We start from the raw sequence: 15,234 nt of genomic DNA on the forward strand, positions 1-15,234 counted from the left end.
AGACCGAGTTCCCAAAACCTTCATTTAATGCCTAGGCTCCTTTCAACTAGGTCCCATATTGCAAGGATTTTCACTATTAACTTCTGTTCAATTTAAAAATATTCTACTGTGCGTTATATGTTGCTTGTCATCTCTTTCACTGAAGTTGGATGCTATAGACTGAGTGTCTGTGTTCCCCAAAATTCATATGCTGAAACCTAGCCCCCCAGATGATGATATTAGGAGGTGGGACCTATGGGAGGTGATTAGGTCATGATGGCGAGGCCCTCATGAATGGGGATAGTGCCCTTATAAAAGAGACCCCAAGAGCTCCCTCTCCCCTTTGGCCATCTGAGGACATAATGAAATGATGACCTCTGTGAACCAGAAGATGGACCCTCACCAGACACTGAATTTTCTGGTGCCTTGTTCTTGGATTTCCCAGCCTCCAGAACTATAAAAAATACATTTCTATTGTTTATAAGCCGTCCACTCTATGGTACTTTCTTATAGCAACCTGAACAGACTAAGACAGTAGATTCATGCTTCTCCCTAATTTTGCCTCACCTAGCTCTCTGTGAGTTGACACTGTAAACTCCTTAATTCTGCCAAGTCTTGACTGTCCATAGTAGCTCCATTTTGGGCTCAAGTCCTTATGCCCTCCTCCCTAGACTGAGTGAAAAGCAGGAGCAGCTCTCTCAATAAACAATTTTCAACACCTTCAGCACAAATAAATTTGGAGATTCAGGGAAATCTAGGTCATAATTATAATGGCTAATACTTTTAGAGCCCTTGCCATGTGTCTTACACAATAATTCTTTTAATATTCCCAATAACCTGATGGGACTCTTTTATTCCCACTTTACAGTTCAGAAAACTGAGGCTTAATAGTTAACAGAACCATTAACTAACTTGTCCATCAACAGAGAGCTAGTGGATGTGACACAGGCAGGATTCAACACCAGGTCTGACTCCAGGGTCTGTGCCTGTTGCATCATTATAGTGCCTCTACAAAAAATATATTAGGATAGGTAAGACCTATTATCCTTTAAGCTTCCATGCCTATTATCACACTCCCCACACTTTTGGGCGATCCTGTCGGGTTCTTGAAACTGCATTTTAACCGTTCTGGATTCTCCATCTTGTTTTTTCTATTTCTGTTCCCATTTCTAACTTAGCCATGTCCTCTGATTCTGGCCATGTCTCCCCCTACACTATGATTCCCATTTCTCACCTGCCAACGCTTCTTTAAACCACCTTGAGTAAATATCCAGCTAGATATAATTCCATCTGGAATCACTTTGCTGCCCCTGGGTTGGCCTCAGGACCAAAACATTAATTTGGATCCTGTGGTCAGATCTACTACTAAAGTTCTTCAGCGTATCTGAAAGCCTGGCTTCCCAAGAACGCCCACTCACTAACAAGGAGCGTACGTAAACGTACAGCTTTTACTAAACTTGGCAGCTTTATCTCCTAACCAAACTCATAAGATATTGGCTACAGAAACTTTGATAAATTCCCTAAACAGCCTAGGGGAAAAAAATCCAACTGAAAAATAAAGCACCACTTTAAAATACCAGAGGCCAGAAATTTTTATGTTTATATTCCCCACCCCCACAGTGATCATCTCTTGATTATTAAAGGAACAGCAAGAGTAAACAGCCTGTCCCTGGCTGTGCACATAGGTCAGTGAGCTGTATTCATAAATCAGTCTTTTCCACTTTTTGTGTGTGGGAATTGTAAGTTTCACAATAAATGGAGGTCGAGAGCCATCAGCATCCGTCTTTCTGACAGTGTCGCCATTTCCCTTCCTTTTCTCCTGTCTTTCTCAGGGATAAGGTGCTTTATATACATGCTGTCCACTTCCTTCAGCAAGGTTCTCACCAGCACGTGACTCTCAATTTACTGGGCCCATAAGCTTTCTTTCCGATATGATATTTGTGGACGAAGAAAAAGGGTTCTATGGAAAGTAAGCTCACAGGGTGATCTCATCTATCATAAATTCCTAACTGGGCTGGGTTGTCTTTCCCTAGGCCTATAACTGTTTAGTAAAAGATTTATTTTTGCCTGAAGCAAGCCCTGTCCAGTGTTGCTGTGCCTCTAGGTTAACATACCTTTGAAATAAACGGTTTTTCATATGTCTATCTTAGGCTTTTCTGAACGCTATGCCACATTTACAGTGGAAAATAAAATTTCCTTGTAGGAATAGAGCAAAAAAAAAAAAGAAAGAAAGAAAAGGTGCTACCTGAGTGGTAGCTGGGAGTAGTTAGTTACACGTATCTGTTTGCCAACTTTCAACTTTGATTAGAAGGCTGAATAGGGGCTATGCTGTACTTATTTTGAAAATGTACCTGTTGAAATCAGGCCAAGTGCAAGGCCTCGGCGGCTGTCAAAATACTGGCACGTAATGGTCACTGTTGCAGTGTACAATAAGCCACATCCGAGACCTAAACAGAAGAAGACATTGCATAGATTAATTACATATATTACTTCAATGCAAAAAAACGGGGGGGGGGGGGAATAATTCCAATAGAGCATTCTGTCACCAACTGACTAAAACTCTTCCAAATATGAATTCCTAGATGCATTCAATGCTAGTCGTGCAGCTCCAATGGACACATTTATGTAGGCTCCGGTTCCACTCTACACACCCAAAGGTCAGGGACAAGTTGAAAAAAAATATTCCAATTTATAAAGCATAAATGAAGAATGCAAGTTTAAATTAAGATATTGTAGGGAGAGAAAATGGTTAAGTCACATACCAAATAGCAAAGTGTAATCAAATGTGCCCATTTAATATCTCTGTCTTGCTTCCCAAGTTCTTGTCCTTTGCTCACTGTTCTTTCTCCTCTAAGTCCTCTAAACAATTTTATAAAATCCCTTTCATCATCCCAACCTATTTTGCAAGAGCTTATAGCTTGTACACCTTAATTTGCAAAACAAAGACCCTCGGGCATGTCCCTGGTTGTCTTCAGATTAACACATCACAGTAAAATGTATACTTGTAAGTTTTTTTCTTTTAGAGCTGAAAATTATTATAAACAAAAAAGGGATTATGTCATAAATCTGACAAGCATAGTAACTGAAAATAACCTCCCAAGGTGAGCTGATCATAAATTTCTTTTGGGGCAGGTCATGGTAAGTAGTTAAGCACCAGGCCTATAACTTTCTTTGTAAAAGGTTTATCTTTGCCTGAAGCTTTGTCCATCCTACTTGTGCATTTAGGTTAACACATCTTTGAAATGCCAGAGTAATTCTCTTTTCCAGACTCCTCAAAGGTATAGCCGCCCTCAAGGGAGCACAGGATCTTGTTGCCTGAACACCATCTACTTACTGTAACTGTTAAAATGTTAACTATCCTCTACCCACCAATGTAAAGGGAGTATATATCCCTCCATTTTTTATCCAACCTGGGAGATTTCTCAAACTTGCTTTCTCCCATCTCTTTTACCTACCACCAATAGGTTTTATGTAATCTCCTTAAATTCCCTCCTTTGATTCCAAATACATAAAAAGAACTGCAAAACTGTCATTCTTGGGAGCATTTTCTCAAACTCTTGAGATCTTACTTCTAGGCATGTCCTCCATTTGGCTCAGATAAACTCTTCCATCACTTTGGACATTCTCATAACAACATTACCTTATTTAGAAGTAAAATGTCATGATGTCTTTTAGTTTAAAGTATCTTCACACAAAAAAAGACAAAACAAATAAAAAAAGATGAATAATTACTAAGCGTAAGTGGCATATAGTTGTTTGTTATACTATTCTCTACTTTCCTGTAAATGTAAACTTCCCTTTCTTGATACCCAGCGTTCAATGTTTATCTCCTCCAAAGCTCTTGTTTGTTAGCTTAACCTTTTCATCCCTGTTGAGTACCTACTGACCTCAGTTTGTTTTTCATAAAAATTTCCTCTGGCTTCTAACCCATAACGTTTTGCTTTCCCTCTGCAACATCACCTGTTCTTAAGAATCACTCTATAAACGACACATAAGCTACAGTCTAAAAACTGAATTTTAACCATGGCCCATTAGATAAGTTACTAAGATCATTTTCATTACCTTTAATTGCTACCTGTACTATAATTAGAAAAAATACTTGGACTTAACAAATATATCACATAAACATTCTAGGAAATTAGCTCTTAAAATAACCCAGGACTCAGATGATCATCTTTGATTGCATAAAAAATCTTCTTTAAAAATGAGATAGATTAAAACAATTACACTTAAATAAACCTTTTAAAATAAAGCATCCTTTCGTCTGAGTTCAGGGAAGAAATACTAACAATAAAACAGGAGTTGGACTGGTTGATACAGTTGTTATTACTACATATAGAACACTTTAAGACATGATATAAGACTTGTTTCTGGACAATCAGTTTTGTGAAATGAAATAGTTACTCTTCACTAAGGAAGAGGGATGAATTTAGTTTCCTGTGATTTGGTTGTTAGGGCTCTTACAAATGTTAGGCATTTAGACACACACACAAAAAGACAATTACTAAATGCCAGTCTAGAAAAGTTGAAATAGCAACTTTTAAACTTGTAATTTTGGCTAAAAATAAATAAGTTTTTAGAAATTGTTGTAAGGCCATGGGTTTCCGATACGATTATCTCGCTTTTTTAAAAATGTAGCATAAATTTGAAATGCCTTTTCTTTAAACTTTTCAAAAAGCAGAAGGTGGCATAAGGCCTCCCCACGTCTATATCAGGATGATCTTAAATCAGCAGTTATTAACGAGACATCTCCAGAGTCCCCAAGATCTTTCATGGAGCCCGCAAGGTCAAAACTCTTTTCATAATAATACTAAGATGCTCTCCGTTGTTGTCTTTTACATTGTGTTCACATTTATGCTGATGGTCAGTAAAACTGGAAGAGCCTTAGCACAAATCATGGTACTGGTGACAAATTTTACACCTTCTATGCTTCACCATCACATGCTCACAGTAAAAACAAACACAATTTTTAAAAAATGCTTAGTCTGAATTACAATTGTTGCAAGGAAAGCGCTTATGTAATCTTTTTACTAGTCAGCTAAAATAGCCACTTTTCTCATGTAACCTTGTTTGTATTTGAAAGAATGTATGACAAAGTAGTTTATTCAGATTGGGTATTTGGCAGATGTTTCCTGGAAAACAAATTAATAAGGAAAACAACTGACAGTCATTGTTACCAATGATAGAAATTTCAGCAAAAACAAGAATTTTGGAAATTTGTGTCTATCACCATGAATTTGACAACTTCCCAATACATATAGATTTTCTGATGAGCCTACTGATGATGCTAACAAAAATGATTTTTAAGATATAATAAAATGTGCCAACATTTTTAAATTCTCAAATAACTCAACAAACTGTTATTTTTCAAATAACCAATTCATGATGTTACAAAATTAGGTTTGAATGCAGAGATCAAAGTACAGACTAAACAAACGGACTTAATATAACAGGGCACAAAAGTCTACTGGTGTGGTATCAGGTTCCAAATTGCAATTCACCTTCAGAAAATTGCCCCTTACTGAATGACAACGAAGAATATCCACAATTACCTGAAAAGGCTATTAAAATCTCCTCCATTTTCCAACTATACCTTTGTGTGAGACCAGATTTCCTTCATACACTTCAATCAGAAAAACATATTGCAACAACTGAGTACAGAGCAGATAGGAGAATGCAGATGTCTTCTAGAAGCCAAACATTAAAAATATTAGTGAAAATGTAAAACAATGTTACTCTTCTCAATTTTGTTTTGTTATGAAAAAATAGAGTTGTTTTTCTTTCTTTTTAAAATATTTTTATTTCTTTCAGAGAGGAAGGGAGAGGAGAGAGAGATAGAAACATCAATGATGAGAGAGAATCATTGAGGGCTGCCTCCTGATGCCCCTTACTGAGGATGGAGCCAGCAACCCAGGCATGTGCCCTGACAGGGAATCAAAAGGAGACCTTCTGGTTCATAGGTCGACGCTCAACTACTGAGCCATACCGGCCAGGCAGAAATAGAGTTATTTTTCATAAGCATGTTAGTTATATTAACATGAAGTGGGTTTGTTATATTACCTTGAAATAAATTACTAAACAAATATTTTTAAATTTCTCAGCTTTTAAGATAGTAAATCTTAACAGGATAAGTATCAATAAATATAATCTACATAATCAAAAGCTCCTTGGGTATCCTAAAGTAAAAAAGTACAAAGGGACCCAAGACTAAAAAGGTTGGAAGCCACTGGTCTCCAATAATTTTTTTACTAGACTTCCAACAGTGGAAAAAAAATCTGAGCATAAACCTTCAGTATAAGCATAATAATTTTATTTTATTTATGTATTTATTTTTTTGGCATGGACCATTTAATTGAGTTCTTTCAGGACGCTAACTTTGGCACTTCTTAATTTAGGGTTAAGCTGCAGCCTTCATGTGGGTCTGATGTCATTTTGTGTCCAACTCCCCACTCAGTCTTTGCATTAGAAAGCACTTTATTAGAATTTCTACAATTGACAAAACCACTTAAGTAAGTTTTTTAATGAGGCCCTCTCCTCTTCTCCCAAACTTGGGGTCTTTTTCTCCTCAGTTGTCTACTCTGACATTTCGAAAAGAAGAGAAAGATGGGTGTCTCTGCCTTTTGGGGAACTGTGGGATCTTCCATTTAAACTTTTTTTTTCTTCCATCTTTTTTTTATTATTATTATTGCTTAAAGTATTACAAAGGGTATTACATATGTGTCCTTTTTTATTCCCCGCCCTTGACAATCCCCTGGCCTCCCCTACCCCCCAGTGTCTTATGTCCATTGGTTATGCTTATATGCATGCATACAAGTCCTTCGGTTGATCTCTTACCCCCCTCCCTCCTGCCCCCCAACCCTCCCCAGCTTTCCCGTTTGACAATCTGTTTGAGGCAGCTCTGCCTCTGTATCTATTATTGTTCATAAGTCAGTATAAGCATAATAATTTTAAAACTAAATATCTGTATCACTAACAACTGAAAGCATAAACATTAGTAAAATATCATTGTTTCCTTTACTTAAATAGGTGGAAACTAAATATATTTACAGCTTCTAACATTTCCTTTTCACACAGTATGTTCCATTTCTCACACCTCGGGGTGAAACCACAACTTCAGAGGCCCTTTCTTCCCTCATCTCTTCACATCAACCCAGACATCAAGCTGTTTATGACAGTGGTCACCAACCTTTCGGAACTCATGGACCACCAGTGGTCCGTGGGCCACCAGTTGGCAACCGCTGGTTTATGACACCCACTGCTTAAATGATCACCACCCCCCTGCCTTTCTGCACTGCCACTGCCTCAGTTCACCTCATCTCTTCTGATCTGAGCTATAGCCTCTCAATCTCTGTTTTAGCCTCTGGTCCTTTCCCCACCATTCTACCTTCTAAACTGCTATCATATAATGCTCATCACATCACTCTCCTACAATAAGGTCCAAGCAAAAGTCTTTATCACTGACCTCTGTTACAACCATACTTAGACAGATTTGCAACTTCCCATATGATTTGTGCATTCATTAAACAAACGTCCATGAGAAGACTGCACTCTATTTCATGTCTATGAGCATATGAACTCCTGGGATGTCCTCTCCCACCACTCATTTCCTTTCCAACCTGTGTCCACCTGACCATATCCTAGTGTCCTTCAAACACTCAACTCAAGCCCAGCCAGTGTTGCTCAGTGGTTGAGTGTAGACCTATGAACCAGGAGGTCACGGTTCCAGTCCTAGTCCAGGCACATGCCCGGGTGTGGGCTTGATTCCCAGTGGGGTGTGTGCAGGAGGCAGCCAATCAATATATATTAAAAACTGTCTGTTAAAGTTGCCATAAAAAATTACATTGTAGAAATATATTTATTGAATGGAAAGAAGTCCATGACAAGTTTTCAAAATATATAAGCAGAATGAACACAACAATCATTTTTTTTATTTTATGTATGTATAAATATATATAGTATTTATATGGGTATATAAATAAAAATATATGTATATTTTTTAAATTGAAAGAAAATACTGTAATATTATAAAATCCTTCTTTAAAATTTTTTAAAATATATTTTTATTGATTTTAGAGAGAGGGGAAGAGAAAGGGAGAGAGAAAACCATCCATCGGCTACCTCCTGCATTCCCCTTACTGGGGATCAAGCCCACAACCCCAGCATGTGGCCAGCATGAGAATCGAACCAGTGGCATTTTGGTGTATAGGAAGATGCCCAACCAACAGAGATAGGGCTATAAAATGCTTCTTAATCAGAATACTGAAAGCAAACACCTCTAAGAACTAGCGTAAGAATAAAATCATGAAAATGAAATTTTGGTTTATTTGGGGGGGTCAAGCAATAAAAAATTTGAAACGGTGTACATATTTTTTTAAATGCCTATGATTTATTTTTAAATATCCTGTGATTATACATATTTTGTGTGTGAAACTGAACAGACATCTATCAAACCCCTGAATTTGTAATATAAAATTTTCTTCCTGCAGTATTATTTTTATAAAAATAAAATATTTTAGTAACAGTGCATTCTAATATCACAATATTAAGAAGTGCTAAAGGTGGAGCCACACAATCCAGACTATGTGTGTGCCAGAGGGGAACCAATTTACTCAGATTTGCCCAGGACTTCCCCCGTTTGACCACTAGAGGAAAGCCCTTAGTTCTGGACAAACTGGGACAGTTGGTCACTAAAGTGTAGGGACTTCTCTCTTGGTCATTTCGGAGAATTCACTTCAGTATATTCTGAAACAAGCATTCCAACACCCTCTTTAAATATCTGAGTCAGTATGTCATATTCCTGTTCAAAGAGTTGGTTAGGATTGGCAATTGCAAACACTATTACAGAAATATCTATTCCTGGAAATGAAATAATGAGAACGTAACTTAGGATGCTGAAAAAGATAAATAAGGTTAGAGCATCCAAGTGTAGGGCAGCTAAATGTAGGTTAAAGTAGTTAAATGTCAGTACTCTTACGTTTTCAGGCTAAAACATCTGCATGGGAAGTTAAAAAGTCCAAGTAGTTGGCCCTTTTTTTTTTTTTTTTTTTTTTTTTTTTTTTTTTTGACATGACTCTAAATTTTATATACTTAGCCCGAGTCTCCTGAACATGACATTGACTGGTTAAGAGCAAAGGTATAGATTCAAATCCCAACTCTATCATGTATTGGCTGTGTGACTTTGGGAATTTGAGAGTTTACTTAAACTTCCTTAGTTTCCTTATCTTTAAAACAATCTCACAAGATAACTGTAAGGCTTAAAAGACATAAAAAATGCAAAAGATTTAATACCTGGAACATAATAAGGTACTAAAAGTAGCTATTATATTGGTACATTTTTTCACTTTTACCTGAGTATAATGGCATTATGTGGATATAGCCTGAGACTAATTAGAAGATCAAAATTCCTTATTATAATTGAACATACATGAGAGACAAAAGACTATCTTTAATGATCTAACCATTAGAAACAAAAAACAGCTTATAAAACTAATTGCTAAAGGAAATATATAGCGAATGACCTTTATCTCAATAGCTAGAACTAGAGTAAGAGAATCAGATTTTCTATGAATGTGGTCCCCCCCGCCCCAAGCTATGTTTTCTACGAATGTGATTTTCCCCTCCCCTATGCAGATGTTACCAAGAAAATGAAGAAAAAGAAAATTAAATTTTCCCAAAATCAAGAAGAGAATATTAAGAAGACAGTAATCAGGTAACTAAATAACAATATCTTATGGAGAAAGAGAATAAAAGAAATTGACTTGAAGTTGTACTTTTCAGAAAAGCAAAGAGAAATTATTGGGAAGGCACTTGAGCAATTCATTGAGGACATATTTTCTGCACCCCCTCCACAGTCTCCCGCTACCCTTTTTTTTTCTGATTTAGGAAAGTTACTAAGAAAACAGGAGCCTGAATTACCATGGTTTATAGCCAATTAAAAGACTGGCAAGTTGCCATTTATTTTAGCTACACAAAAACCGAACAAGATAACATCATATGTTCAAGATGTTATTTTTTAAAATATCGATTAAATGGTAAAACAGAATTATGCCAATTAACACTCTTCAGCATTCTTTTGATCTTTTATAGGATGATTAAACATGATACTATATTACTTTATTTTTCCTATATTCTTTAACCTGTTAGATAAATATTTCTGATTCCACAGAGCTTCTTTAGTAGGAAAAAATTGCTGCTGTGCTCTTGAACTAAGAGAAAGAAATTCAAGGAGAAGGGAACAAATGTGTATTAAATACCTCTGTGTGCTTCTCTATACACATTCTCCCTGAGCAGTCACAATATCTCTGTACTCATATTAGTCCCATTTTATAAAAAATAAAAATAGAAGCCAGAGAGATTAAATAATTTTCCAAAGTCACAAAACTAATAATAATGGTTATACTAGCTACTATTTATTGCATTATCTCATCAATCTGTAAAACCATATAGGTTGGATGCTATTATTATGCTCACTTTTAAAAATGAGAGAACAAGATAAGTAACTTATCTGGAGTCACATAGCTGGCAAGTGGATCTAATACAGTTAACCCACATGGTATGACCCCAGAGCCTTCCTGTTAATGCTTGCTCCTTCCCTATGCCAGTCTGTCTATCTTAAGAGCCCATTTCATTCATTCCTGACGAATGAAAATGCTTAGAATACAATTCTACACAGAGCTGGTGCTCCATGAATATTATCATTAGACTGCATCTTGCCTGTGTTTTTCTAAGGAACTCATAATACAGAAAGGAGAATGAGTTTAGACTGGGTAATAATTTCCTGTCACTGCCTTTTCAATTGGATACTCTACTTCAAATGGTGACAGAATGGATGTGTCACTATTCATTATTATCTCATTTATGTATCTCACAAATATTCTCTGAGCCTTATATTGTGAGCCTACTGATGAAATAAAACCACACACAAGACAACCATGGAATAACTGTTAATAATCTGCTAGCAAGGAGTAGCTCACAGGGCCCCAATAATTACCAAAGTGGGTGGTTTTTTTAAATTATAAATTGAAATCCAACTCAAATCTTTTGCTTGGCCTCATGGAGTCCCCACAAGACCTAAAGGAAGTAGGTTGCTAAGCCCACCTCCTCCGGTGAGGGGACAGTCACTTGTGGAAATAAAGGTGTTTGCTCAAGCTCACAGAACCTACATCTCCTGGCCCGAAGCCCAAGGGTCTCTCCATGAGCTGACCACTTCCTCCTAGTTGCATGATTTCAAATCATGCATCTATCACCATATCAGAGTCATACATATTCCCCAGACCTGAGCCCGTTTTGACCCAGAATCCATCAACTAGAGGAGAGGCTGGTTATGCCGGGAGGTAGGACATTGCAACAAACACAATGACAAGTAGATAACCATACCCTGACTCTTTACCCACAGAGAACCACGGCGGCATTTAGGTGATCACACACTGGGATATGTGGGATATGTTTTGAGCATTGTTGGACTCTGGGTACAAGCTGACATTGTTAATTAGGAACCTGAGGTATTTACATGGTCTCTCTTTAGAGTGGGGTCACATGGGGGAAGCAGATAATGTGTAGGATCATGGCCCAGGTCTGGCTCACAGTAGGCCCTCTGAGTCCGTGGATCCATCTAATAGTCATTTCCCCAGTTGCTGCTTTTTAATGGAGCAGGCATACATGTTAGTTAGTACAACCCTCTACGTACTGTTTCTTGGCCAGTGGAGTAAGAGTTACCACAGTGGGGAAAGCCAAGTGGACGCTCTGTGACCCCACCAGCACCACCAGCAGATGCCACAAGAGTAAATCAAGACCAATATTTAATGAACTGAAGACCATGTATTCATAGGGGAGGGGGACCAGGTTAGCTATTGAAAGGTTCCAGTAACATGAACCAAATCAATTTCACAAGCTGGTAAAGCTCCTTCTGTTGCTACAGAAATTTTAAAATTTAATCATGGGACTTAGTTAATTTTGTCTTTTTCTTTCTACTAGTATATATCCTTAGATACTCTTCCAACACAATCAAACATATATAAATCTTCGGCAATGTCAGCTAATTTTTTTCTTTTAAAAAAATCATGTGTATCTATAGGTAATGCAAATGTGTCACTTTTTGTTAGTTTTTAGGTCAGTGAAAACTTTGGATATGTGCTCATAAAGGCTTTCTCTAGAAACCATGAGTAGGAGCAAAACCCTGTGAAATTTTAAATGATTAGTCCAGAGTATAGGGAAGATACCCAAATCATACCACTGGTTCAATTTAATGATTCAATTTCCTATGCAAAAAGAACAATCCAAAAATAAATTTTGTCTTGGAAGAAATAATTTGTCCTGTGTTCTGAAAGGAATAATCCCATCATGAATAAACATAGATATCTACATTTTTATTTTTATTATTTCAGACAAGAATGCAAAATGATTACTCAATATATCTGTAGCTACAGGTTCAAAACTGCCTTAAGCTTTATAGAGATAAAATGTCAAACATATACTATGTGCTCTCAAAGAACTGACAAGTGACCTGCTTACTTAGATTAATATCTGAGTAGTATTAGGGCACGTAGTTAAATTTAAAATAAACTTTGGGTTCTAAAAGCACTAAAAACAATTACAAAAATGTAAAAGAGTCAGGATGCGGTGTCAGACTGAGTGGACCCTACCCCACATGTTGTCGCTATGTTGCTTTAGTTGGTCATTTCACTTTGCGCTTCACCTTCCTTTTTTATAAAACAGTTCTTGGGAAGTTTAAATGAGATCAGATATCTCACTTAGTGCAGACCCTGGCACACAGTAAGTACTCAGTGAATGCTAGCTGCTATTTTTCCTATTATTTATTACTAGAGGCCTGGTGCATGAAATTCATGCACTGGGGGGGGGGGGGGGGGCGGGGCAGGACCCTCAGCCCGGCCTGCACCCTCTCACAGTCCGGGAGCCCTTGGGAGATGTCCAACTGCCATGGAGGTGGGAGAGGCTCCCTTCACCTCCCCTGTGCTCGCCAGCCATGAGCCCGGTTTCTGGCTGAGTGGCGCTCCCCTTGGGGGTGTGCACTGACCACCAGGGGGAAGCTCCTGCATTGAGCGTCTGCCCCCTAGTGGTAGTGTGCATCATAGAGACAGGTTGTTCAGCCGTTCAGTCCATTTGCATATTAGCCTTTTATTATATAGGATTGGGGAAACACTCTCAAGTAAAAGAGAGAAATATTGGTAGTCAACAAATTAGGCTTTTTCAGACACTAAGAAAAAATTTAAAAAGCGGGAGTCTTTTTCAAATTCCCTACAAGCAGCTCCTACAAATATTGAGTCTGATGATGTTAAACATTGAATACAATTAGTAGAGCACATCACCAAAGCATCCCCCATCCCCCAAAGAACTCTCAAGCCCCAAGCGCTCTGCTTTTCCCCTCCTGTAACCAAGGTCACCATCAGTCATCCCCACCACTCCGTTTTCTTCAATCATGCCTTATCTTAAAAACAATTATGTGCTTTACAATCTACTCTTTACTTCTCTTCTGACTTTGTGATCAGGGTCGTGGTGATAGATAGTGTGACACAGCAGGATGTTTAGAACGCAGCCCTGCTTAACCGACCAATATGAAAGGGACCACTCCCTAGGTCAGTGAGAAATGACAGATGTTAGTCACATACATGTCTCCTATTGCCCCCTCTCTTTATTCCTTTTGTGTGCTTTAGAGACAAGCACGGAAATGAAATGCCTTCCTGCTCCTTGAAAGAAACCATAACGTGCACTGTTAAAACACATTTGTCATTTCAAATATTTCGTTTCGCTGATGGACATTTTACCAAGGCAACAATTTTTGGTGAACTGGCCACTGATAGTAAATTATTACTGAACATTTTCGCCTCCTATATTAACTAAATAATGAAGTGGACATTGGTAAAGTTATGATGAGCTCTTGGAGCTTAGGAAAGTTACAGTGGTTAGGTTTCTTACCTACAACAATGCCATAGGAAAAAAACAGAAAGTAGATGTTAGGGGCAAACCCGCTCAGCATTAAGCCTCCGGCCACCATGAAGCCACTGAAGATCGCCACGGGTCTTGCTCCAAACGATGAGACACAGAGGCTGCAGACAGGACCTAAAAAAAGAAATGAAACCTTCACTTATGTCACAGTCATCTCCTTTTCACAATCATATTACCCACCCCACTCTAAGTATAAAATGATTCTTTGCATCATAAAATAACAACACTAAAATAATAATAAGCATCTCCAGTGTGTATACAATGTGCTGGACACTGCATACTTCACATAAACAACCTCCTTTCATTTTCATCTTACTGCAACCCTGGGAGGTAGATACTATTGTTACCCTCATTTCTGTTGACAAGGAAATTCACATGTCAGGATGGGGGTGAGGTCACATAGTTAAGTGGGGGGTTCTGAGCGAGACTTTCTTCGAATTTGAGCACTACTACCTGCTGGCTCTTTGATCTCAGGCAACTTATTTGATCTCTTTGTGCCTCAGTTTCTTCATCTGAAATTGAGGCCACCTCATAGCGTTTCCTAGGAGAACAAATAAGAGCGCAGGTGTAACGCTGATCACAAGGCCTGGGACAAGGAAGTGCCCAATCAGTGCTCATTCTTCAGTGATGCCAGTGGCAACAGCAGCGCCACAGAATAGAAACAGAGTAAAAACCCAGTTAGTCTGACTCCTGCGACCCTGGTCTTAACCCTCATATTCTGAGGATTTTGGGCTCCTGCATGTCCCAGGCACCTTTCCTATCCAGAGCTTCTTTCCAGCACAAGGCCTGTCGTATAATTGATGATGAAGATGGATGTGTTGAATGATTGAATCCAAGCAATTGCAACCCTGTGGAGGGAAGAGGTGGGGTTGAAGTAGTTATTCTCTTCCTAGAGAATATTCTGGCCAAATGGAAAAGCACCCTACCCATCCAGGGATGGGTCGGTCTGTTCCACTGTCCTACATTCCATGCGTAACCTGGAATCTGGGGAAGGCAGCACACTGTTGACCGACAGGCAAAAGTGACCATTACCTGGATCTGTTCTATGTATAGGTGGGCAACTTCTCACGGAATAGCATTAAGTGAAATTCCTCCCCACCAGCACTGTATCTGGAATGTACCTACAACTACAGAGATTAGCATACCCTATATAATATGCAAATTGTCCCCCTGGGCGGTCGTTTGACCACTTGCTATGATGTGCGCTGACCACCAGGGGGCAGCGGGGAACATGGTGGGCGTTGGTGATGTAGTGCTGGCAGTGGGCAGCAGTGGAGGTGCTGCCGCCCCAAT

General features: G+C 38.5%; 1 protein-coding gene across 1 annotated transcript in view; it reads right to left on the minus strand.

The window, feature by feature from the left end:
* SLC16A9 (solute carrier family 16 member 9) overlaps positions 1 to 15,234 on the minus strand; it is a 64,306-nt gene that overhangs the window by 6,121 nt on the left and 42,951 nt on the right. Inside the window, exons 3-4 of the mRNA XM_036336806.1 lie at positions 13,912 to 14,055; positions 2,331 to 2,426 (exon numbers count right to left, since the gene is read on the minus strand). Of these exons, the coding sequence (XP_036192699.1) occupies positions 2,331 to 2,426; positions 13,912 to 14,055 (240 nt within the window). The remainder of the gene's footprint in view (positions 1 to 2,330; positions 2,427 to 13,911; positions 14,056 to 15,234) is intronic.

The sequence above is a fragment of the Myotis myotis genome, unplaced genomic scaffold (genome assembly GCF_014108235.1).
Source record: "Myotis myotis isolate mMyoMyo1 unplaced genomic scaffold, mMyoMyo1.p scaffold_m19_p_15, whole genome shotgun sequence".
In the NCBI taxonomy this organism is placed as follows: Eukaryota; Metazoa; Chordata; class Mammalia; order Chiroptera; family Vespertilionidae; genus Myotis; species Myotis myotis.